The 23,379-nt window shown below is 49.2% G+C and overlaps 1 protein-coding gene across 1 annotated transcript in view; it reads right to left on the bottom strand.

The window, feature by feature from the left end:
- GALNT17 (polypeptide N-acetylgalactosaminyltransferase 17) overlaps nt 1-21,483 on the bottom strand; it is a 597,097-nt gene extending 575,614 nt beyond the window's left edge. Inside the window, exon 1 of the mRNA XM_023218655.2 lies at nt 20,589-21,483. Coding sequence (XP_023074423.1) covers nt 20,589-20,826 — 238 coding nt within the window. The 5' untranslated portion in view covers nt 20,827-21,483. The remainder of the gene's footprint in view (nt 1-20,588) is intronic.
- Between the last annotated feature and the right edge of the window lie 1,896 nt (nt 21,484-23,379).

Here is a 23,379-nt window from a genome sequence, read left to right as displayed (position 1 = left end):
ACCCTTCCTATCTTGTCTAGATTTTACAGGGCAGAAAACTGAGTCCCGGAAAGGCCAAATGTCTTGTTCCAAAGAGCAGTATTGGTAATAACCACCATCACGGTGATGTGAATAACATCATTCATCAACATTCTCCTATTACAGGCGCTCTTCCAGGTACGCTACAAATATCACCTTACACCGTCTTTATCGTATTTATAGGAGCAGCTACTGTTTTCCAGATGAGTAAACTGAGGCTCATTGATGTTAGGTGATTTCTTCCAAAGCCCCAGTTTTGGCTTGGCTTTGTAAAGTAGCCAAAGGGAAGTTTGAGATTCCTTCTGTCTATCTCCAAAGCCCTTGCTTCGTCCACTGTCTGAAACCCCTGGAGATCAGTTGACTAGGCAGGGCCAGGGCTGCATCTCTGGCTCTAGTCTGGAAGTCAGTGCTGTCAAACTTTCCCTATGGAAGGTTAGCTTTCCAACAGAATCATCCCTGAGAGGTACCTGTGAACTTACCCTCTAATGAAAATGTGAACTGGTTGGGCGTGGTGGCTCACACCTGTAATCCTAGCACTGTGGGAGGCCGAGGCAGGTGGATCACCTGAGATCAGGAGTTCGAGACCAGCCTGACCAACATGGTGAAACCCCATCTCGACTAAAAATACAAAAATTAGCTGGGTGTGGTGGCATGCACCTGTAATCCTAGCTACTCAGGAGGCTGAGGCGGGAGAATCACTTGAACCTGGGAGGCAGAGGTTGCAGTGAGTGGAGATTGCACCATTGCACTCCAGCCTAGGCAACAAGAGCGAAACTCCATCTCAAAAAAGAAAAAAAAAAGAGAGAGAGAAAGAAAATGTGAAGCATTAAAACGTTAGAGCCTATCTCATGGGGAAGAGGAAAAGTGGATCAGGATTCCCCAAGGCTGTGGGCTTTCAGACAGCCCTGAAGAAAGGGCTGGAGCACCAAGCAATGATGCTAACTAGGGGAGAGGGACCACAGATGAGTGACTAACTGCAGTTTTGCTAAGCTGAGTTCTTGTAAAGAGGATGAGAATGAAGACATTAGACCAGTCTACTCCTCCCCTTGGGTCTGCATATACAAGACCCTTTCTTTTACTGTAAAAGAAAAAGCATTTAATTCAAACCACACATTTGTAACTACTGTTTGGCTTTTGTTTTCCCTCCAAACTGCTTTCTGCAAGTAAACACAGCCCAAGGATGCTTTTATCTTCCTGAGTGTTCACCTTCAGCTAATGAAAGAAAAGAAAAAGCTCTTGAAAAGATATTTCATGAGATTTGTGTATTTTATTAGTCATTTTTATCCCCTTTCTTCAAGTCTCCTGGAATTAGTTCAATTGCAGGAAGATGGGTAGGCAGGCAGGAAAAAAAAAAAAAAATTAAAGTGGATTTTAGAACGACTTGGCAAATTAGCAAAGTTTTTAACATCATTAAAGAGCTCTTAAATATTCTTCCCCGAACTCCATTTTTATCTTGTGAATGCATTTCAGTAATTGCTCTAAAGGAAATTGTGGAACTTTGGCACAAACATAAATGTTTGCATGATTTAAAATTCGGTGGCAGCAAAGATCATGATTTTTTTAATTGCTAATGTTTAAACTAACCTTTTCAGTTTGTCTCATCTTGAAAAATGCCAGTTCCTTTCAGTAGAAACTGTAATAAAGACAATGCATATATTATTTAGTTGTTTATAATTGCAAACAACTTAGCCATATTTCAATACTTATCCCTCAGCTCCAAGAAGCAGCGTAAGTAGGGGATGATTATAATCATTCCATCATCCTGTAAATAGAGTACTGGTATACTGAGAAACAAGGCTATTTTCTTCTTTTTTTTTATTTTTATTTTTTTGAGACGGAGTCTCGCTCTGTCCCCCAGGCTGGAGTGCAGCAGCGCGATCTGGGCTTACTGCAAGCTCCGCCTCCCGGGTTCACGCCATTCTCCTGCCTCAGCCTCCTGAGTAACTGGGACTACAGGCGCCCGCCACCACGCCTGGCGAATTTTTTATATTTTTAGTAGAAATGGGGTTTCACCGTGTGAGCCAGGATGGTCTCGATCTCCTGACCTCGTGATCCGTTCACCTCGGTCTCCCAAAGTGCTGGGATTACAGGCGTGAGCCACCGCACCCAGCCAAGGCTATTTTCTTAAATCCAATAGCAGATCAAGCACAGAATCTGATCTAGAAATAGGTGGCGTCCAATCCAACCATCTCACTGCCCCCCACAAACTTATTGTTTAAGATCAATCAATATTTGATTGATATCTAACTGCAGGGGAGCCTGAAGATTAGCTCTGTGCCCAAGAGGAAAAAACAATTCCTTGATCACATGAATCAAGGGCAGAAAGGGAGAGTAGACAGCCTGGCCTGTCACTTAGGTAGTTACCTAACTGAATTAGTCCATAAATAACACTAGTTGCTACAACAGATAAGCTCTAAAATCTCAATGGCTGAACACAATGGTCCCATGCAGGAGATAGCAGGAGATGGCTGAGGAGCACAGTACTCTGCTCCACGTATTCACTCAAGGACCAGGATCCTTCCTCTTTTTTTTTTTTTTTTTTGGAGTCAAGGTCTCACTCTGTTGCCCAGGCTGGAGTGCAGTGGTGTGATCATGGCACACTGCAACTTCCAACTCCTGGGCTCACGCGATACTCCCGCTTCAACCTCCCATGTAGCTGGGACTACACACACTGCTGTGCACACACTACCGTGCCTGGCTAGGATCCTTCCATCTTATATGCCACCAAGAGGTGAACTCCAAGGCCATCACTGAAAGGTAAAGAGAGAAGGCACGAAGGACCCCACAGGAGTTTTTGTGGGCCAAGCCTGATCATAGCAAACATTACTTCTGTCTACCTCTCATTGCCCGGAACTCAAATCACATGGCCCTATCTAACTGCAGGGGAGCCTGAAGATTAGCTCTGTGCCCAAGAGGAAAAAAAATCCCCTGGTGAACACAGCATTGCCTCTGCCACCGCAACTAGAGACAATGGTAGTTCTACGCTGCTTGATACTGACCTCTCTAATCCAGACCCTGGTATAATAGGTACCATTAAAAAAAAAAAAAAAAAAACCATGCTCTTTCCCTTCCAGGAACTCCAAACTAAAATTCTACACTGCCACTCAAACCTAGATCTGTGGCACAGATCAGGATGGTGAACAGGAACGAGAAGGGTGCCCTGGAATCAAAGGAGTTACATTCTCAACGCAAGACAACTGCATCAGCCATTGGTATCAGCTTCCCAGAAGCGTGTGCCTAGGCAATGACACAAAACCTCTGAAAGCCCCTCGTCCAGCCCCCAACACATTTCCAGGGCCTGCGACATCAGCTGGAAGGTGAAGCTCCTATGCAAGGCTTAACATCCATTCAAAAATGACTGTCCCAAGTCATTTACACTAGATCTTGCCCAATTAAAGCCACCATGATACCAACACAATGGATGTGCAATCATAGGGAGGACACAGGGCAGAAGTCAAGGAACAAAACTTGCCAGAGGCTTGCTGAGGGTCACCCAAATGTAGAAGAAATTAATAATGTGCACTTGTCAGCACTCCTGTTTTGTTGTGCTAATTTCCTTGCAAATAGAAGCAAAGCCTTTTAATTAACTTAATATCAATTTCACTTTTCTCACATTTTGTTCTAATTATGGGCTGGATTTAAAGCTCGCACAGCATAATTTAGAGTCCTGGAATTAACAGCTTTACAACTTTACACACGAGTGACTGCTAACCTGGGTGAAGGAGAGTTCCCTGCAACCATCTTGACCTGGTTGCCAGCATCCTTGTGCTCACCCCAGCACACATTTTCCCCCACTGCAGTCCTGGACCCAACCACCAACCGAGCAAGACTCAATCCCACATCCAGGAGGTAGTGAGCACCAGCTTTGCAAAGGAGACCCAGAATGGAGCAGCTGGTAGGTGTCTCTGGACAATTTATTTCCCTTAGTTTCATCTTCCTCACATGTAAAACAGGTGTAATAGTATAAATAGGTCTGATGTCGAATTAAGTTAATGTAAAACACTTGATATGTGGTTGACGTTCAATAGAAATGGCTGTGTGTGGCCGGGCGCGGTGGCTCACGCCTGTAACCCCAGCACTTTGGGAGGCCGAGGTGGGCGGATCACGAGGTCAGGAGATCGAGACCATCCTGACTAACACGGTGAAACCCCATCTCTACTAAAAATACAAAAAATTAGCCGGGCATGGTGGCAGGTGCCTGTAGTCCCAGCTACTTGGAAGGCTGAGGCAGGAGAATGGTGTGAACCTGGGAGGCGGAGCTTGCAGTGAGCCGAAATCACGCCACTGCACTCCAGCCTGGGAGACAGCAAGACTCCGTCTCAACAACAACAACAAAAAAAAGAAGTGGCTGTGTATTAGCCAGGCGTGGTGGTGCACGCCTGCAATCCCAGCTACTCAGGAGGCCGAGGCAGGAGGGTTGCTTCAGCCCTGAGTTTGACAGCAGCCCAGGCAACACGGCAAGACTCCGTCTCCATAAAATGATAGTTTATAAAATCAGCAGGGCTTGTTGGCATGTACGTGGAGTTCCAACTACTTGGGACGCTTGAGCCCAGGAGTTCAAGGCTGCAGTGAGCTACGATGGTACCACTGCACTCCAGCCTGGGAGACAAAGCAAGACCTTGTCTCAAAACAACAAAATCAAATAGTTGCATATGGTTAACTATGGTATACATATACACATAAAAATACCATAATACTACTGTATTTCATCAAATCTTAAGATGCCTTCAACTGTAAGATACACCATTTTTATGGACCCCTGAGGGGGAAGAAATATGCTACCAATTAAATGATGACATGTCACTGATCATAAGGTAACTCCCAATTTCAGAGATGTAAAAATGTCTTAACAGGCAAAATACAATTATGTATGTATGTATGAATGCCCGAAGCCTTCAGTATGCTAGTTAATTGAATTTCTAGTTGGCCAAGAATCTTGCTAAGTTTTAATATTCAATGGAATGTCTTAGCGGTAGAGAGGGCATGGTGGACACTGTGGATTCACAATGCAAATGCCGTGCCCTCTCTCCTTCTCTTTTGCTACCACCATACTTATTTTCTCTACAAAGCAACTATTCTCTTGAAGCAAAGTTGGTCATGGAACTACGTCCTGGTTCACATGTGAGAGCCTACCAGGTAGACTTCTGGAAAAGATCTTCTTTCCTGGGTAAACAATAAGAGCAGATGCGGCCACCAGTACAGGAATCCCTAGCTGGTACAAAGATGCAATGGCTGGAATTGTGGCAGCCATCTTGTAACCATGTGGAAAAGACCAAAAGAAATATAATGGCATGAGCCATGACACTCTGATGCCAAACCAGTGCTAGCTACCACTACCTCTGGACTTGTGAAATGAGAACAAATTACTTGCTGACAAATTAATTCCTAAATGACACAGAGAGGGATTTTGTAAAAATGAATGAAACCATTATCTTGGAAACTATTGGGCTGGCCATGTCAACAATTCATTTCGGGGAAACACAGAGATGAACGAGGGCTAAAAGAAGATCCACTGAAAGTACCATAAGAGGTGAGAAGAAAGGACATTTAATTCTGACAAGGTGGTCAGGGGAGGTTACGGGGAATGAAGGGCTTTTGAAATGGTCCTTGGAGAGGCCTGGCGCGGTGGCTCACGCATGTAATCCCAGCACTTTGGGAGGCCAAGGCAGGCAGATCATGAGGTCAGGAGTTTGAGACTAGTCTGGTCAACATAGTGAAACCCCATCTCTACTGAAAATACAAAAAATTAGCCAGGTGTGGTGGTGCATGCTTATAGTCCCAGCTACCGGGGAGGCTGAGGCAAGAGAATCGCTGGAACCTGAGAGGGGGAGGTTGTGGTGAGCTGAGATCATGCCAGTGCACTCCAGCCTGGAATGCAGACAGAGTGAGACTCCATCTAAAAAAAAAAGAAAAAAGAAATGGTCCTTGGAGAATGCCTGAGATTTTAATAAGATGAATGTGAAGGTTAATACTGAGTGTCAACCTGATTGGATTGAAGGATGCAAAATATTAATCCTGGGTGTGTCTGTGAGGGTGTTATCAAAAGAGATTAACAACATTTGAGTCAGTGGGCTGGGGAAGGCAGACCCATCCTTTATCTGGATGGGCACCATCTAATCAGCTGCCAGCTGAATATAAAGCAGGCAGAAAAACATGAAAAGTTAGACTGGCCTAGCCTCCCAGCCTACATCTTTCTCCAGTGCTGGATGCTTCCTGCCCTCGAACACTGGACTCCAAGTTCTTCAGTTTGGGGACTTGGACTGGCTCTCCTTGCTCCTCAAGGTTGCAGACAAACCTATTGTGGGACCTTGTGATTGTGTAAGTTAATACTTAACAAACTCATATATATTATATATATCACATATAATATACAATATATAATAAACAACATATGTATATATTGTTATCTATTATATATACATTATATGACATACATTATATATTATATATACTTATATGTGTATATTATATATGTATTTATATATTATATATACTTATGCATATTATATATAATGTATAAATACATATATAATATATACTTATATATTATATATTATATAATGTAATAATATAATACATATTATATATAATGCAATAAAATATATAATATATAGTATATATAATGTATATATGTTATATACATATATAATATCTCACTGTATTGTCAGGGTTCTTTAGAAAGACAGAACTTATATATATTATATATATATATAAAATACATAAATACAATGAGAGAAAGAGATGTTATTCATAATCTGAGGGTTAAAGGAACCTATAATGATACCGGTCTCATTTTATAGATGCATAAACTTTGGTCCCTAGAAATAGAGTAAACCTACAACCATGGTCTCCCGAACCCAAATTCATGCTCTTTCACCGGGGAAGTACAGCACCTAACAAGCTGTGTGTAACTACAAGACATTCCTCAGTAAACGCTAATCACACAATTAGCCATTGTGTCCGAGGCTAGGATGGAAGAAGTTCTTCTGGAACCCTGTTCCCCATCAGCTGTCAGCACACTCGCGTGTTGGTGTCTGGACGTGGCCGCCTGTAATTACAGCAGCGGTTTATTACTCATGCATGGCAAAGCTGAGACTCTGCAGTTAGCAATGACAGGGACATGATTAAAAGGGAAAACTTCTCTATCAGTGGCTCAGCCGATTGTCATCCACATGTCAGAGCAGTCTAAAGACCCGTGAGCAGCAATCACTGGGGGAGAGGAAGGTCTTTCAGCCCCCGTGAGTCCTGCATTTATTCTAAGTGCTGTGGGAGGGAGGATGGTGGGGAGGGAGGGAGAGAGAAGAGAGGGAATGCAGTGAGCACTTCCTCTCGCTGGACTTCTTCCCAGGGGCCACATGGGCACCACATCTCCAGACTGCACTGCTGAGCGGGAGATAATTTATCTGCTTCTTTGTGGCTCCCCTCCTCCTGCATCCTTCCAGCCAAAAGCCACCCATGGAGAGTTGGCTTCCCTGTACTTTTGGATTCCATCTCTTCTCCCTTAAGGAGCTGCTAGGAAGTCAGGTCTTGCCCCTGCAACATGAACCCTGAATCCGGAAGGAGTGAGAGGACCCGGGACCAGCATTGGCCTCAGCACATCCCAGCAGACTCAGTTGTTGCAGCAGCCACAGCTGTGACAATCCCAGTAAGAAGTGGGCTGCAGTGGTGGCACCTGGGGAGGAACAAATCTCTGTGTCATTTGAGATCAGCAGTCACTCAGCGGTTGGGGAGCTGAGAGGAGACTGAGCCACTCCATCCACCCCTCTCCACCGCCTCCTGAAGAGTCCCTCCAGCCCAGCACAGCTCACCTCCTCTTTGGCTCAGGGAGGTATGGAAAATGGAAAGGGACAGAAATATTCCTTTTAAAAAAAACCCGTATGGGCCCTGTGGGGTGGTTCACACCTGTAATCCCAGCACTTTGGGAGGCCAAAGCTGACGGAGCCCTTGAGGTCAGGAGTTCGAGACCAGCCTGGCCAAGATGGTGACAACCAGTGTCTACTAAAAATATATAAATTAGTGGGGTGTGGTGGTGGCCGCCAGTAATCCCAGCTACTCAGGAGGCTGAGGCAGGCGAATCGCTTGAACCCAGGAGGTGGAGGTTGTAGTGAGCCAAGATCATGCCACTGCACTCCAGCCTGGGCAACAAAGTGAGACTTCTTCTCAAAAAATACAAATACAAAAATAAAGAAACCCGTATGAACTTTATAAAATTAATCAGGGAAGAAGAGTGGGGAGGAATGAAAATAAACCAAGCTTGCAGCACATTCAGCGTTCATCAGTAGGTCAGCTTGTTCTCTGACCTGCTTGCTCATGGTTTTTTGCTACCTACTGTCCTAGCATCATGCAGACCCTATTTTTTATGTATTTATTATTAATTTCAGAAACAGGGTCTCACTGTCACCCAGGCTGGAATGCAGTGGCACAATCATAGCTCACTGTAGTCTCAAACTCCTGGGCTCAAAAGAGATCCTCCCACCTTAGCCTCCCGGGTAGCTGGGACTCCAGGTGTGCACCACCATGCCCAGCTAGGTTCTTAGTTCTTTTGTAGCAATAGAGTCTCACTTTGTTGCCAGGCTGTGACCCTGGCAACAAGATTATAGTTCCCCTTAACTGCTCCATGGATAACAAGGTAAACATGAAGTGTTAAGTTTTCCCTTTGAGACACTTTTTCAGGTCCTACACAGCAACGAATCTGTGGACATCAGCTGACCTGAAGAACCCTACAAGAAGCTGACTCACCAAAGAATGCAGTTTCCACATCCTGACAATTTCATTCCTCTTATGCTGACCAATCCATAACCCCAATTCTACAGCCCCTTGTCCTCCATGACCCCCTTAAAAGCCCCAGCCCAGACTGGGTGCGGTGGCTCACACCTGTACTTGCAGCATTTGGGGAGGCCAAGGCGGGCAAACCACAAGGTCAGGAGATCAAGACCATCCTGGCTAACACGGTGAAACTCCGTCTCTACTAAAAACACAAAAAGTTAGCCAGGCATGGTGGCATGCACCTGTAGTCCCAGCCACTTGGGAGGCTGTGACAGGAGAAATTGCTTAAGTCCGGGAGGCGGTGGTTGTAGTGAGCCGAAATCGTGCCACTGCACTCCAACCTGCACAACAGAGCAAGACTCCGTCAAAAACAAAACAAAACCCCAGCCCAGAACTCCTTCGGGAGATGTATTTGAGGGTCTCCTCCCATTTCCTCACTCCGTGCCCTGTAATCATTAAACTCTTTCTCTGCCACAAACCCTACTGTCTCGGTGTAATTGGTCAGTTACTGAGCAGTGGGCATATGAACCTATTGGTCCTGTAACACTTTTGGGACCTGGCATATCCCTGGTAAAATTACACATGTATCCTTCCAATTAGATGACAATGTCTAGATAGGTGTGACCTCTGTAACTCCTTGTACTTTTGCATCTAAGCTTCCTCCTGCAGCAAGGAAGAGCTCACTAATGGATGTGAACAACCAATAATAATGATGATTATCAGGTGCTGGACATGCTTTTGGCCCGGGTAAGACCTGAGCTTCCCACCAACGCCCACCATGGTGGGAAATTTCCCAGGAATAAGCTGATCCACCATCAGGGGTTGCTGGTGGATGCCGCAGATGACGAGGAGGTGAGGATACTCAAGGAGCTGACAAGGGAATTTTTGATGGACTCACCATTACCGAAGGACAGGAGCACAGAGAGCTAGAAACAGTGGCAAGGTTGGTGGCTGGACCTCAACAAGGTGTAAGAGAAGTGGGAGCCCAAGAGAGGGCTCAGGTCAGAGAGCTCCAAAGCTGATTCAGATTTTCCAAATGCAGCAATTCCAGATGTTGACTCTTTTTTTTTTTTTTTTTGAGACAGAGTCTCGCTCTATCGCCCAGGCTGGAGTGCAGTGGCACGATCTCGGCTCACTGCAAGCTCCGCCTCCCGGGTTCACGCCATTCTCCTGCCTCGGCCTCCCAAGTAACTGGAACTATAGGCGCCCGCCGCCACGCCTGGCTAATTTTTTGCATTTTTAGTAGAGACGGGGTTTCACCGTGTTAGCCAGGATGGTCTCGATCTCCTGACCTCGTGATCCGCCCGCCTCGGCCTCCCACAGTGCTGGGATTACAGGCGTGAGTCACCACGCCTGGCCCCAGATGTTGACCCTTAGTTCTGGATGTGATCACGGAGTCACAGAGGGAGCAAATGACATGCAACTGAAATCACTCTGAGGTTCAGAGGGTTGGTCGAGTCCTCAACTCAGAGGAATGGCAGGGCTAGCCATGCCAGCAACACCAGCTCTCTATACCCACTGCTGCATTCTTTTTTTTTTTTTAAATAGAGATGGAGTCTCACTATGTTGCCCAGGCTGGCCTCGAACTCCCAGGCTCAAGTGATCCTCCCACCTCACTCTCCCAAAGTGTTGGGAGGCTGAGCCACCACGGAGCCACTGCACCCTGCCCTACTGCTGCATTCCAACCTACTCTCCCAACATCCCTGGATGCACTAAGCCGCAACATGACATCACATTAAGTCAACATAGTGACCCGGTCACATAATGGCGTCCCAAGCCTACACAATTAAGTCCAAACCAACCTGGGATCCAAAACCTGGCCCAGTCCAGCCTCCACCCAGTCCTCCTAACAAACTCCCCTTCACCAAGGAGCTCCCACCACACCTCCTCACTTACATGTCCCCACACACTCTTCTGCCCATGCCATTCCCTTGCCAGGAACTCTGCAGATTCCTAGTTCTGGCTCTGATCACCTCTCAAGGGCATCCATTTCTTTTCTTTCTTTAAGATAGAATCTCCCTCTGGAGTGCAGTGGTGGGATCTCATCTCACTGCAACCTCTGCCTCGTGGGTTCAAGTGATTCTCCTGCCTCAGCCTCCCAAGTAGTTGGGATGACAGGTGCCACCACACCCAGCTAATTTTCATACTTTTAGTAGAGATGGGGTTTCGCTGTGTTGGCCAGGCTGGTCTTGAACTCCTGACCTCAAGGGATCCATCCGCCTTGGCCTCCCAAAGTGCTGGGATTACAGGCGTAAGCCATTGCACCCGGCCAAGAGAATCCATTTCTTCTGATTTGCTTTCACACCTTCCACAAGGTGGACTCTCTACCTGGCACCTACTGTGCATGCATGAAAATTTCTAAGTGTTCTTGCTTAAATTCAGCACTCATTGGCTAAGCACCTACTGTGCGCCAGTTCAAGCCTCCCTACTTCCATGCTCAGTGTAATATTCTTTTCCTTTTTTTTTTTTGAGACGGAGTCTCGATCTGTCGCCCAGGCTGGAGTGCAGTGGTGCGATCTCAACTCACAGCAACCTCCGTCTCCCAGGTTCAAGTGATTCTCCTGTCTCAGCCTCCCAAGTAGCTGGGATTACAGGCATGTGCCACCATGCCTGGCTAATTTTTGTAATTTTAGTAGAGACGGGGTTTCACCATGTTGGCCAGGCTGGTCTCGAACTCCTGATGAAGTGATCCACCTGCTTCGGGCCTCCCAAAGTGCTGAGATTACAGGCCTGAGCCACCGTGCCCAGTCAGTCTAATATTCTTTAGGGACATAGCACATCCCTGGTAAAGCCACAAAGGTATCTTTCCACTATTCCACAATGCCTAAGTAAGCACGATCTCTGCACATCATTGTACTCTTATCATCCAGCCTACGCCTCCCAGCAAGAAAGTGCTCACTGATGGATATGAATGACCGTCGTGTTCTGTAATTGGGTTTGACAGAGACAGGCTGTCATTTCTTCTCCTAGGCATCAAAAGCCATCAGCCAAAGGCACCATCATTATAAGTAAGGGGATGCGAGGAGAAGGAAGAAGGAAATGGAGTTTGGCTCAGATAAACACATGGAAGAGAAAAGGATCCAAAAGTAGTCCAAAGAGTCCAAGAAGGTTACAAGGAAAAGGACCTCCTCTCACCTCGTTTGAGATCCACATAGCAAAAAACAATGACCACACTCTGCTACCAAGCATCTCTAGCTGTCCATGCATCCATTCAAGAAATATCTCCTGAGGGCCCCGCACGGTGGCTCATGCCTGTAATCCCAGCACTTTGGATGGCTGAGGCAGGAGGATCACTTGAGATTAGGAGTTCAAGACAGGGCTGGCCAACATGGTGAAACCCCATCTCTACTAAACACACACACACACACACACACACACACAGAGCCAAATGTGGTGTGGCTCATGCCTGTAATCCCAGCACTTTGGGAGACTGAGGCAGGAGGATCACTTGAGGTCAAGAGTTCAAGACCAGGCTGGCCAATATGGTGAAACCCTGTCTCTACTAAAAATACACACACATACACACACACAAATAGCCAGATGTGGTGGCGCATGCCTGTAATCCCAGCTACCAGGGAGGCTGAGGCAGGAGGATCACCTGAACCCGGGAGGCAGAGTTAACAGTAAGCCGAGATCTTCCCACTACACTCCAGCCTGGGTGACAGAGTGAGACTCTGTTTCAAAACAAAGAAAAGAAAGAAAGAAAGAAACAAAGAAAGAAAAAGAACATCTCCTGAGTACCTACCACGGCCGAGGGCAGCTCTAAGTGTCTCGGGAATATGATGGGAAGCAGCACGCATGGCTCTTCCCGTAAGTACTTTGTATTCTCACAACTGCTGTGTGTTGGGTTTCATACTTATGCTATACATTTTGAATTTCAATTCATTCTGACATATGACAGTCCCATTTTACACTTAAAAAGTGAAGGGACTTGCCCAAGGTCACAGAGGTAATAAGCGACAGTGGAAATCAAACTCAGTCTGTCTTTTTCTTTTTTTTTTTTTTTGAGACAGAGTCTTGCTCTGCTCACTGCAACCTCCGCCTCCCACGCTCAAGCGATTCTCCCGCCTCAGCCTCCCGAGTAGCTGGGATTACAGACGCCCGCCACCACGCCTGACTAATTTTTCTATTTTTAGTAGAGACGGGGTTTCGCCATGTTGGCCAGGCTGGTCTTTAACTCCTGACCTCGTGATCCACCCACCTCAGCCTCCCAAAGTGCTGGGATTACAGGTGTGAGTCACCGCACCTGGCCCTGAGTGTCCTTTTAATACACTGGTTTTGAGGGTTTTTGTTAAGAGTTTGGGTCTTGCTCTGTCACCCAGGATGGATGAGTGCAGTGGTGCAATCATGGCTCACTGCAGCCTCGAACTCCTAGGCTCAAGCGTTCCTCCCACCTCGGCCTCTTGAGTAGCTGCGACCATGGGCATGCACCACAATGCCTGGCTAATTTTTTACTTTTTGCAGAGACAAGGTCTTACTATGTTGCCCAAACTAGTCTTAAACTCCTGGTCTCAAGCCATCCTTCTGCCTCAGCCTCCCAAAGTGCTAGGATTATAGGCATAAGCCACCGCGCCTGGTTCTTCTAATATATTCTTAAACACTCCCAGGTCATCTAATCTTAGGTTGTTTCTTCACTGCCCTTGGGCTTGGGTGTGCTCATGTTCCGTCTTCCTGTGGTCACTCTTAGCTCTAAGTAATTACCGAGCTTTCTTCCTGTCCACAGAGGGCACTCCAGATTTGGCAACAAGCAAAGGTCAGGTGGGTTGGGTTTCTTCAGCAAGAATGACACTGGCTGCCTCTCCTGCTACCTCTGGGCTGGGCAGGCGGCAGCTGCCCCCACTGGCAGGGTGCCAGTCACACTCACCTGCCAATACAGATGTGCCCACATCTGAGGGCTGTCCAGAAACAAGACTCCCTGTTTCTTCAGGAGGGGCCAGCTGCAACCAGACACCGTGAGTCCTCAGAGGTAAAGGGAGTAGGTGTCCCTCTAACACCCAAGCCCTGGTTCCGGGAACGAGACTTCCACAACCCAGGGCCTGCACCTCTCCTCAATCCCTGTGGAATGTCTGTGTGCAGCAAATGAAGGCTTGAACTGCCCTGGTTTCCTTCTGATGTTCCCTGCAGCGACTGATTTTAATATACACATGTGCCCTCTCCCTCCCTTCACTCCTTCCTGCAGGAAATGGTGGTACCATCCAGCATCTGTGGGCTGCAAGAAAGAAGAAATATAACACCAGACCACCTCTGGCATTGATGAACAGAGATGCTTTCCAAACGCCATCCCTCTCTTTTTGTTTTTGGTTTTGGTGTTTGCTTGTTTGTTTATTTTTGAGACAGTCTCGCTCTGTCGCCCAGGTTGGAGTGCAGTGGCATGATCCCTGCTCACTGCAGCCTCTGCCTCCCGGGTTCAAGCGATGCTCTTGCCTCAACCTCTTGAGTAGCTGGGATTACAGATGCCCACCACCAGGCCTGGCTAATTTTTGTATTTTTAGTAGAGACGGGTTTCACCACCTTGGCCAGGTTGGTCTGGAACTCCTGACCCCAAGTGATCTGCCCGCCTCGGCCTCCCGAACTGCTGGGATTACAGGCATGAGCCACCGTGCCCGGCCACCATCCCTCTCTTTCTGACTCCACCTTGGAGACCTGACCCTCTATCTCTCTGTGCCAACTCACTTTCCTCGCCTAGGGAGTTCAGTTGGGTGGGTTGTGGTGTGCTGGGGCTATATAGGAGAGTTTTGGTTTCCTATCGCTCAGACTCCAACTTCAAGTGCCTGAGTGGCTTGGGGGCAGGAATGGAAGAGGTAATTTTGACTTCTCTCCATTTCTACAAAGGTTTTCAATTTCTTTAAGCAACTCCACTTCTATTCAATATCCTTCTGAAATCTAAATTCGGTACCTAAGTTGAATCAATTGCATTTCTTCTTATGACAGAGCTGCCCTGGGCTCACAGGAATACAGCTCTGATGTGCGCCCTGCGTGGGGACTCTGAGGAGGGGAGGGGGTGTCTCTAAGGCTTGGAGCCTGCGAGGGGCAAGTGAAATTCCAGACCCCTCCATCTCTTTCCCCTTACTCATTAGGAAAGTGCTGGACTCCTGGGAGGAAGTACCCTGGTATTCCTGAACCTGGCTCTGCCCTTCCCTAACCATGTTACCCTGGAGAAGTCACATAGTATCTCTGTTTCTCACCTTTCTCACCTCTGAAATGAGAGAAATAAGTAACTTCCTCAGAAGGTGACAGAAACATGATAGAGAGCCAAAAATCATGTACAGAAGAATTCTAATAAGAAACTCATCTGTCCCTAGGTTCGCTTTCTTTTTTATTTTATTTTATGCTATTCTATTTATTTATTTGAGACCAAATCTTGTTCTGTCACCCAGGCTGGAGTGTAGTGGTGCAATCTCAGCTCACCGCAACCTCCGCCTCTGAAGTTCAAGCCATTCTCCTGCCTCAGCCTCCAGAGTAGCTGGGATTACAGGCACGAGCCACCGCACCCTGCTAATTTTTGTATTTTTTTTAGAGACAGGGTTTCGCCATGCTGGCCAGACTGGTCTGGACCTCCTGGCCTCAAGTGATCCACCCAATCTCGGCCTCCCAAAGTGCTCGGATTACAGGTGTGAGCCACTGTGCCCGGCCACTAGGTCCACTTTCTTAATGCTGGTACAAAGCCAACAGGCCATCGTTTAAAATTTTTTTAAACACGGTATTGTTTCCTGTATAACTGGTTTAGATTTTCCAAATTTTTTACAATAAACATGAATTAATTTTATTCTACAAAAAAGAATATGTAGTTGACCCTTGAACAAGGGTCTGAACTGCACGGGTCCACATGTACATAGACTTTTTTTCTTCCTCTGCCACCCCTGAGACAGCAAGACCAACCCTTCCTCCTCCTCCTCAGCCTACTCAATGTGAAGACGACCAGGATGAAGACCTTTACAATAATCCACTTCTACTCAATTAATAGTAAATATATTTTCTTTCCACATGATTTTCTTTTCTTTTTCTTTTGAGCCAGAAGGCTGGAGAGCGGTGGTACAATCATAGCTCACTGTAGCCTCGAACTCCTAGGCTCAAAACATCCTCCCATCTCAGCTTCCTGAAGAGCTGGGACCACAGGTGTGCACCACCATGCCCGGCTGATTTTTGTAAAGATGAGATCTTGCTATGTTGCCTAGGTTGGTCTCAAATTCCTGGCCTCAACTGATCTTCTCACCTCAGCTTCCCATAGTACAGGGATTTTACAGGCATGAGCCAATGCGCCCAGCCTGTACAATTTTCTTAATATTTCCTTCTCTTTAGCTTACTTTTTATAAGAATACAGTGTATAATACACACAATGTAGAAAATAAGTGTTAATCAACTGCTTATGTTACCAGTTAGCCTTCTGGTCAAGAGTAGGCTATTAATAGCTAAGTTCTGGGGGAGTCAAAAATTATACTTGGATTTTTGACTGTGCAAGGGTTGGCGTTGCTAACCTCTGCATTGTTCAAGGGTTAACTATAAAGCCATATTCACGTTATGAAATCATATATTTAACGAAAACACGCTGAAACTTGCCGATTCCTAACCTGGCTCACTTCCGAGGGCCTTCGTCTGAGGGCCTCAAAGGATCTCGTTCTCTTCAGTCAGGAAGGTGAAGACTAGAGGAGCCACAAGATGGCGCAGGCAAGAAGGCTTCCTCACACTCAGTCTCTCTAGCTGAGTCCTCCCAGCCTCCACTCCTCTCCACATCCATCCAACCCAACTCAGCCTTTACAGCCTTGAGGTTATTTCCTATCTGGCCATCACTTACCTCCTCAAACTAGTTCCCAACAACTTGATCAACCAATAAACCTTAAGTGCCCCATTAAGTGCAAGGGGCTGTGGTGTGATGAGGGATGGAGGTGGTATTAAAAGTCAAAAATATGGTTCCAGCCCTTAAAAGGCCTACGGTCAAGGCGCTGTGGCTCACACCTCTAATCCCAGCACTTTGGGAGGCCAAGGCCGGGGGTGGGGAGGGGGATGAAATGGAGTGGGGTGGGGATCACTTGAACCCAGGAGTTTGAAACCAGCCCTGGCAACTTGGCAGAACCCCATCTCCACAAAAAATTTGTTAGGCATGGTAGCACGTACTTGTAGTTCCTGCTACTAGGGAGCCTGAGGTGGGAGGATCACTTGAGCCCAGGAAGTAGAGGTTGCAATGAGCTATGATTGCATCACTGCACTCCAGCCTGAGTAACAGAGTGAGACTCTGTCTCAAAAAAAAAAAAAAAGAAGAAGCCTATAGGCAGGGCACAGAGGCTCACGCCTGTTATCTCAGCACTTTGGGAGGCCGAGGCGGGCGGATCACTTGAGGTCAGGAGCTCAAGACCAGTCTAGCCAACATGGTGAAACCCCGTCTCTACTAAAAATACAAAAATTAGCCAGGCGTGGTGGTGGGCGCCTGTAGTCCCAGCTACTTGGGAGCTGAGGCAGGAAAGTCGCTTGAACCCAGGAGGCGGAGATTGCAGTGAGCAGAGATCTCACCACTGCACTCCAGCCCTGCGACACAGCAAGACTCCATCTCAAAAAAAAAAAAAAAAAAAAAGCAGCAGCAGCCAGGAGGAGGTCCCACCTGCTTGGATTTCACAGGAGTCCACGGGAAAGATTTAAGAAACTTGAACAACCTTTAAAATGCCAGGTTCCCACTCCGTACCAAGTGGCCTTGGCCCTCTTACACGCACAGTGCACCAGCTCTAGCAGCCTCTCCATTAATTCCAAGGGAATAAAGAACATTAAGGTCAAGGTTTCCTTCTCCACCCTCGGGAGCAATGAATGAAGACCGGCTGCAGAGCAAGAGAACACGTGTCTCCCCAGGCACTAGGAGCCCTTTGCCTTCTCGCCGCAGCCTCCCACTGTAGCGGGTGGAGAGCATCAACAGATGGGACACGCACTACCAAAAACGAGCACCGGCAGAGGATGAAGGTGCTTGAGGAGCCAGGTGGGGATAGAAAGAGTCCCCTATATTTCACAATTTTTCCCTGCTCTTTTCCTGCAGGCTTCATGTCACTGCAAATGACACTAGGCAGTCAGGCCAATGACATCTGACTAGTCGCAGCTTGCATTCTTAGCTTGCCCAGGAAAAGCTCTCAACTTGGCCTTGCTGCCAACTTGCAAGTCAGGAAAACTCAGCCTTCCCGCCCCACAGCACCTGACTCCACCAGCCCAGGAACTGTTTACAGGGCAGAAGGCCACAGAGAAGGAAGCCAGATGTCAGCGTGATGCACATGCTGAAGATCGAGACACTGTTGCAGGAGCTAAGAACCTCCATTCTGGAGCCTGACATTCCAGGTTCAATTCCCAGCCCTGACACTCACTAGCTGGGTGACTGTGAGCAAGTTGTTCACGCGGGTGTCAGAGCACCCATCTCGCAGGTCATTGTAAAGGCTCGATGGGTTCATGTAAGTCTGTGGCATGTAGAAAGTAGCCTCCTAACCTTCCTTCACCTAGTGTTCTCATTTCTCATCTGGGGATGGGTGGAGCCTCTCTGGACAGATGTGAACATACAGTGAGATAATGCACTTGTAATGTCTTTGCACACATCTGGCACACAGCAAGAATTCCATCAGTTATTATTATAGAATTTTATTATTCCTATGAGGGAAGTTTGGGGTACAGCTATATAACATTTAGTGCTCCTAACTGAAACTAATACTGGGGCCAGGCATGGTGGCTCACTCCTGTCATCCCAACACTTTGGAAGGCCCAGGCGGGAGGACTGCTTGAAGCCAAGAGTTTGAGACCAGCCTGGCCAACCTAGCAAGACCCTGTCTCTGCAAAAAATTAAAAAATTAGCAGGGTGTGGTGATGCACATCTGTAGACCCAGCTACTTGGGAGGCTGAGGCCGGAGGATGACTTGAGCCCATAAGTTCGAAGCTGCAGTGAGCTGTGACTGCACCACGGCACTCCAGCCCAAGTGACAGAGCAATAAAACTCTGTCTCACAAAAAAAGAAAAAGAAAAGAAAGGAAAGGAAAACATAAAACAAAGAAACTGATACTAAAATAACCTGTGTCCCTGAGAAAAGCCTGATGAGTGAGGGAAACCAGGTTATCCTTTGAAGTTCCTATGGGTATGTCTACGGCAGGAATCTATCCCAAATTATAAGCTACCCCATAAATTTCTGATTCCTCCAGAAATGAACTATGGGTTTTTATTGCATTCTGTGCCATATTTCAGACACCTGAGAGAAGAGCTTCTGCATAACTTTCGTGGGCTACCCTGACAGCCAGGCCACATACCCTGTAAGTTCAAGGCATCCCCTGGATACCTGTCAAATGGCATTGAGAAGACCGCAGCGTCCTTTCACCTGCTCAGAGATCTGACCTCCCCTCTCCCTCCATCCCATCCCTCCCCCGAGTACCCAGCAGGGACCACTGGTGAGCAGGAAGAGAACCATCTGCCATCCTCCTTCTCCCCGCCCCCTGCCACCACGGTGAAGACAGCTGAGCCTGATCCTCCAATGTGAGAAGGTATACGTCTGTATTTGCAATTCCACATATTTTTGTTTTCAACAAGTCTAATACTCCTTTCACTTAGGTGGAAACCATGGACAGAAGTTTGTGCCTATGGGGTCAAGAGCACAGGCTCTGTGGTCAACCAGACACAGGGTTCTGATTCCAAACTCTATTATTATTCCTATTACAGCGGTTTGGGGCGCAGTTATACCTTATTTAACACAAGGCAACTTAGTTAACCTCGCCTCGCTTCTTTTTCTCATTTCCCCTCTGGGGATGGGTGGAGCCTCGCTGGACAGATGTGAACATACAGTGAGATAATGCACTTGTAATGTCTTTGCACGCATCTGGCACACAGGAAGAATTCCATCAGTTATTATTATCACGATCTGCGTGATTATCTGCAGTTCGTTTGAGAACATGAGTTAGAAGCTCAGAAAGGAAGGAGGTAGTCTGTACCTAAGTACGTATCTGCTTGGATAACCCCACGAGTCCTGGAAACCTGCCTGTACTCAGGTAGGTAACACTCACTCCGACTTTGGGGACAGCAAGTGTCCAATGACCTGGCCCATGTGTGACGAGAGCACATAAAAAGTCTCCCTCTTCTCCTGAAGTACTGAGGACAACATTTTAGATGGCACAGATTCTGGCAATTGTCACTAATGGGATGCCACATCTCGCTTTGCTACATTCTGGAAACTTCCCAGGCCCACCTTGAACTTTTAACAATCGACCCTCAGCAACCCCCAAGGAGAAACAAAGGAGGCGGGAAGGGAGGAGTCCTCATTCTTAGCTAAGCAGCTCGCCTCAGAGAGAGATGGCATATTCCTCCGATATACTACCGAAGCGCATTAGCTCCACGACCTGGGGCCTTGCCTTTGTCTGCAGACATCTAAGCCCTCCAATCTCCCCGCTCCCTACTGGTCCCCCACCAAACGCTGGGCTCTAAAACTATTTGCTCCTACACGTCTGCCCGCGTGCCTCCAGTCCCATTTGGCCGCTACACTAGTTTCTGCGCTTGGGCTGGAGTTGCCAGGGAATGATTTCCAGTCCGCACGCGGGAACCCGGAGCCAACTGTACTGACATGTTTTCAGGATAAAACCAAACTTGCAGGTGGGGCACGGAAAAGAATCAGACAAGTTGTTCTTTCCAGCAGCCCCGGCCATCTGCCCGAGATGGGGCAGGAAGAGTAAGAGGGAGAGCGCGGGAGCCAGGATGTGCCGGCTCCCAGACACAGCGCACAGCGCGCAGCGCGCAGGGACCCCGGGGCTCATCCTGTGCCCCGCCCGCCAGCGCCGAGCCCCGGAGGCGCCGGCGTGCGTCCTTACCATTCAGCTGCCGGTACACGATGTCCTCCAGCAGCGACAGGCGCTTCAGGACCGCATCCTGGATGGGGCTGGCGCTGTGCGCGCTGAGGTTGGCCACCTCGGCGCGCGGCCGGATCTCGTGGAAGGCGTCTCCGCTGCGCACCGCGATGGGCCGGCACTTGGCTAGGAAGAGCACGAAGCCGGCCACCGCGATCAAGTTCAACACCAGCAGCACTTTGACTCTTCTCAGTGAAGCCATCAAACACCCAGCTGGCCCTCGCCCCGGACCCGCGCCCCCTGGGGCTCCGGCGAGGCGCGGGGCAGCCAGGGGCCGTGCAAGCCACACACACCAGACGGCCGGCAGGGATCCAAGCCCCTGCCCGCTCCACCTCAGGGATGCTCGGGCGGCGGAGACAGCTGGGAGGACGGAACGGTCGTGGGGAGCGCGGAATCGCTGACACGGAAGACCCCGCTCTGCAGAAGTGCTCCCCGAGACGCCTACTCAGTCCACGGCGCACAGTCCCTTCCAGGCGTCTCGGGGAAAGGCCAGGGACTTCGGGGTCTCTCTTTTGCACCAGCAAGGGGTTCGCCTCTGGACCTCCAGCTGCCGGCGCCGCGGACTCCGGGGCCGGCAGGCGGGGCCGCCCGAGAGGCGCAGAGAGAGCGGCGTGCAGGTGCCCGGCTCAGGGATCGCCGCCCGCCCACGGCGGAACGCGCCGCGCCTGGGGCCGCACAGCCTCCACCCTCGCCCGCAGGCGGCCGTCGCGGCGCGCCACCCGCGCTCTTCAGCAGAGGACCCGCTCCCCCGGGCTGGCGCCTTTGTTCCGCTCACCGACCCGCTCCATCGCGCCGGGCAGAGGGGAAGCTCGCGCGGAGCGCCCGCATCCTCGAGGCTCCGCAGTCACGCTCAAGTCTCAATTACTCTCAAAGTGGGGGCAACACTAGGGGGCGGGCGCGGGGCCCAGCGCGACGTCCTCTCCGCCCCCCGCGCGGGGTCCACCCCACCTCGCCGGCAAACTCACCAGCGCGCTCAGCGCCGCCGGCTCCCGGACACGTTCCAAGCCCCCAAACCGCGCCAAGAGCCTTCGGGGCCTGCAGGGCGCACCGGCCTGTCTCGGAGCTGGCGCGTCGCGAGGCTGGCCGGAAGGAGTCGGACCTCAAAAGTCACAGCAGTTCTCTACCCCTCCGAAAACGCCGCGGGGGAGCGCGGCGGGGAGGGACGCGCGGCAGGGAGGGACGCGCGCCAGGGAGGGACCTGCGCCGTATCACCCTCCGCTCGCCAGATCCGGCCGCGCGGCTCGTCCCGCGCCCCCGGGAGCCAAACGCCGAGTCTCCCAATTGGCGGACGCAGTGACACTGCCGCTGCGGCACCGAGAGCCACACAGCCCCTGAGCTGGGGAGCCCGGAGGGGACGCGCAGGTGGCGGCAGAGGGCGGGGCGCGGCCCGAGGGGAGCGGCGGCGGCGCCAGCTCCTCCTCCGCCGCCCCTGGCCGCCCTGTCCGCGCGAGGCTGTCGGCCGCCGCCGCCCGCAGGCTGCCGAGCGCACAGCTCCCCGGTGTGCCGGCTCGTGCGCGCGCACCCTGGCAGGGCGGGGGCGCCTGGAGAGTGGGGACCGCGCAGGATGGAGGCAGTCAAGGCATGCTGGCTGCGGCCGGCGCTGGAGGGACCCTTTAGTTCTCAGTACTCCCCGAGTGGGCGGGTTCGTTCCATCCCGGTTGGCGATGAAGACATCCTTCTCTGTGTGCTCGCGGCTCCGCGCTGCGTGGCCAGGAATGGCTAGAGGGAAAATCTGGCCTGGAGACTCGGATTCTGAGACTTTCGGAGCCAGGCCGGGCGTGAGCGGGCTTGGGGGGATTCCCTTAGAACAAGAATTCTAACCTACCCAGTCACTGCTTCTAGGCCCACCCACAGCTCTGTTCAAATTTTATTATAAGAAGCATATTGATTTGGCTACTGGTTTTCCACTACCTCTTCTTCTTCCCAAAACCCAGGAACTCGAAATACTGGAATTCAAACCCCCCTGGCTGATCCATTTAATTCCTTGGGTCTAAAATAGAAATGAGGCCGCCAACTAATAAAAATCGGGCAGCAAAGCTAAACGGAGCTGGTCGTTTTCCCCTCATCATTTTGATCTTACTACAGTTTTTGTTTTGCTTTTTTTCTGGGGCTTGGTTTCTTGTTTTGTTTTTGCTTATGTATTATTTTAAGTTTTGATTTTTAACACAGAAATGCACATGCAAAAAAAAATAGTCTTTTTATTTCATTCCCTTGGAACTCTGTGCCTGGTTGCAATCGGATCCTCAGGGCGCATGCTTTGTATAATCTACCTGAAAGTGGACACAAAACAGTTAAATGAAAAAGGCACAAGGGATGATTTTTAGCCACACATGTTGGGCAAGACAGAGGCTGTGTGGGAAGAAACTTGGGTTACTGAGCATCTCACGGAGCATCCAGTTGAGTTGGGTGCTATTATAACCACACTACAGATGGAACTAGCACAATCAATGGAAGCTTCTGCAAAAATAATTTTTGAACATTCCCTCAGCCGCAGGACTGAAGCCAGGGAGGCTGAGGCATTGGGTTAGGGTGCCGGAGCAGCAGTAAGTGGCTCTAAGTACGTGCTTGAGGCTGACTCTCAAGCATGTGCGTATTTGGGAGTGGGAGACAGGAAACAAAGTAGAGGAAACAGCCTCAGAGTAATCGAGAAGTTTCCAGGCAAATTTCAACTTAAGAGAGATTTCTGTGCTTTCTCTAAAGTCAGAGAGGTCCCAGATCCAAATTAACCTTTGGCTTTATCATGTATCCTGCAGGC

This window comes from Piliocolobus tephrosceles, chromosome 8 (assembly GCF_002776525.5).
Source record: "Piliocolobus tephrosceles isolate RC106 chromosome 8, ASM277652v3, whole genome shotgun sequence".
In the NCBI taxonomy this organism is placed as follows: Eukaryota; Metazoa; Chordata; class Mammalia; order Primates; family Cercopithecidae; genus Piliocolobus; species Piliocolobus tephrosceles.
This window is presented reverse-complemented; position numbering and strand designations above follow the sequence as displayed.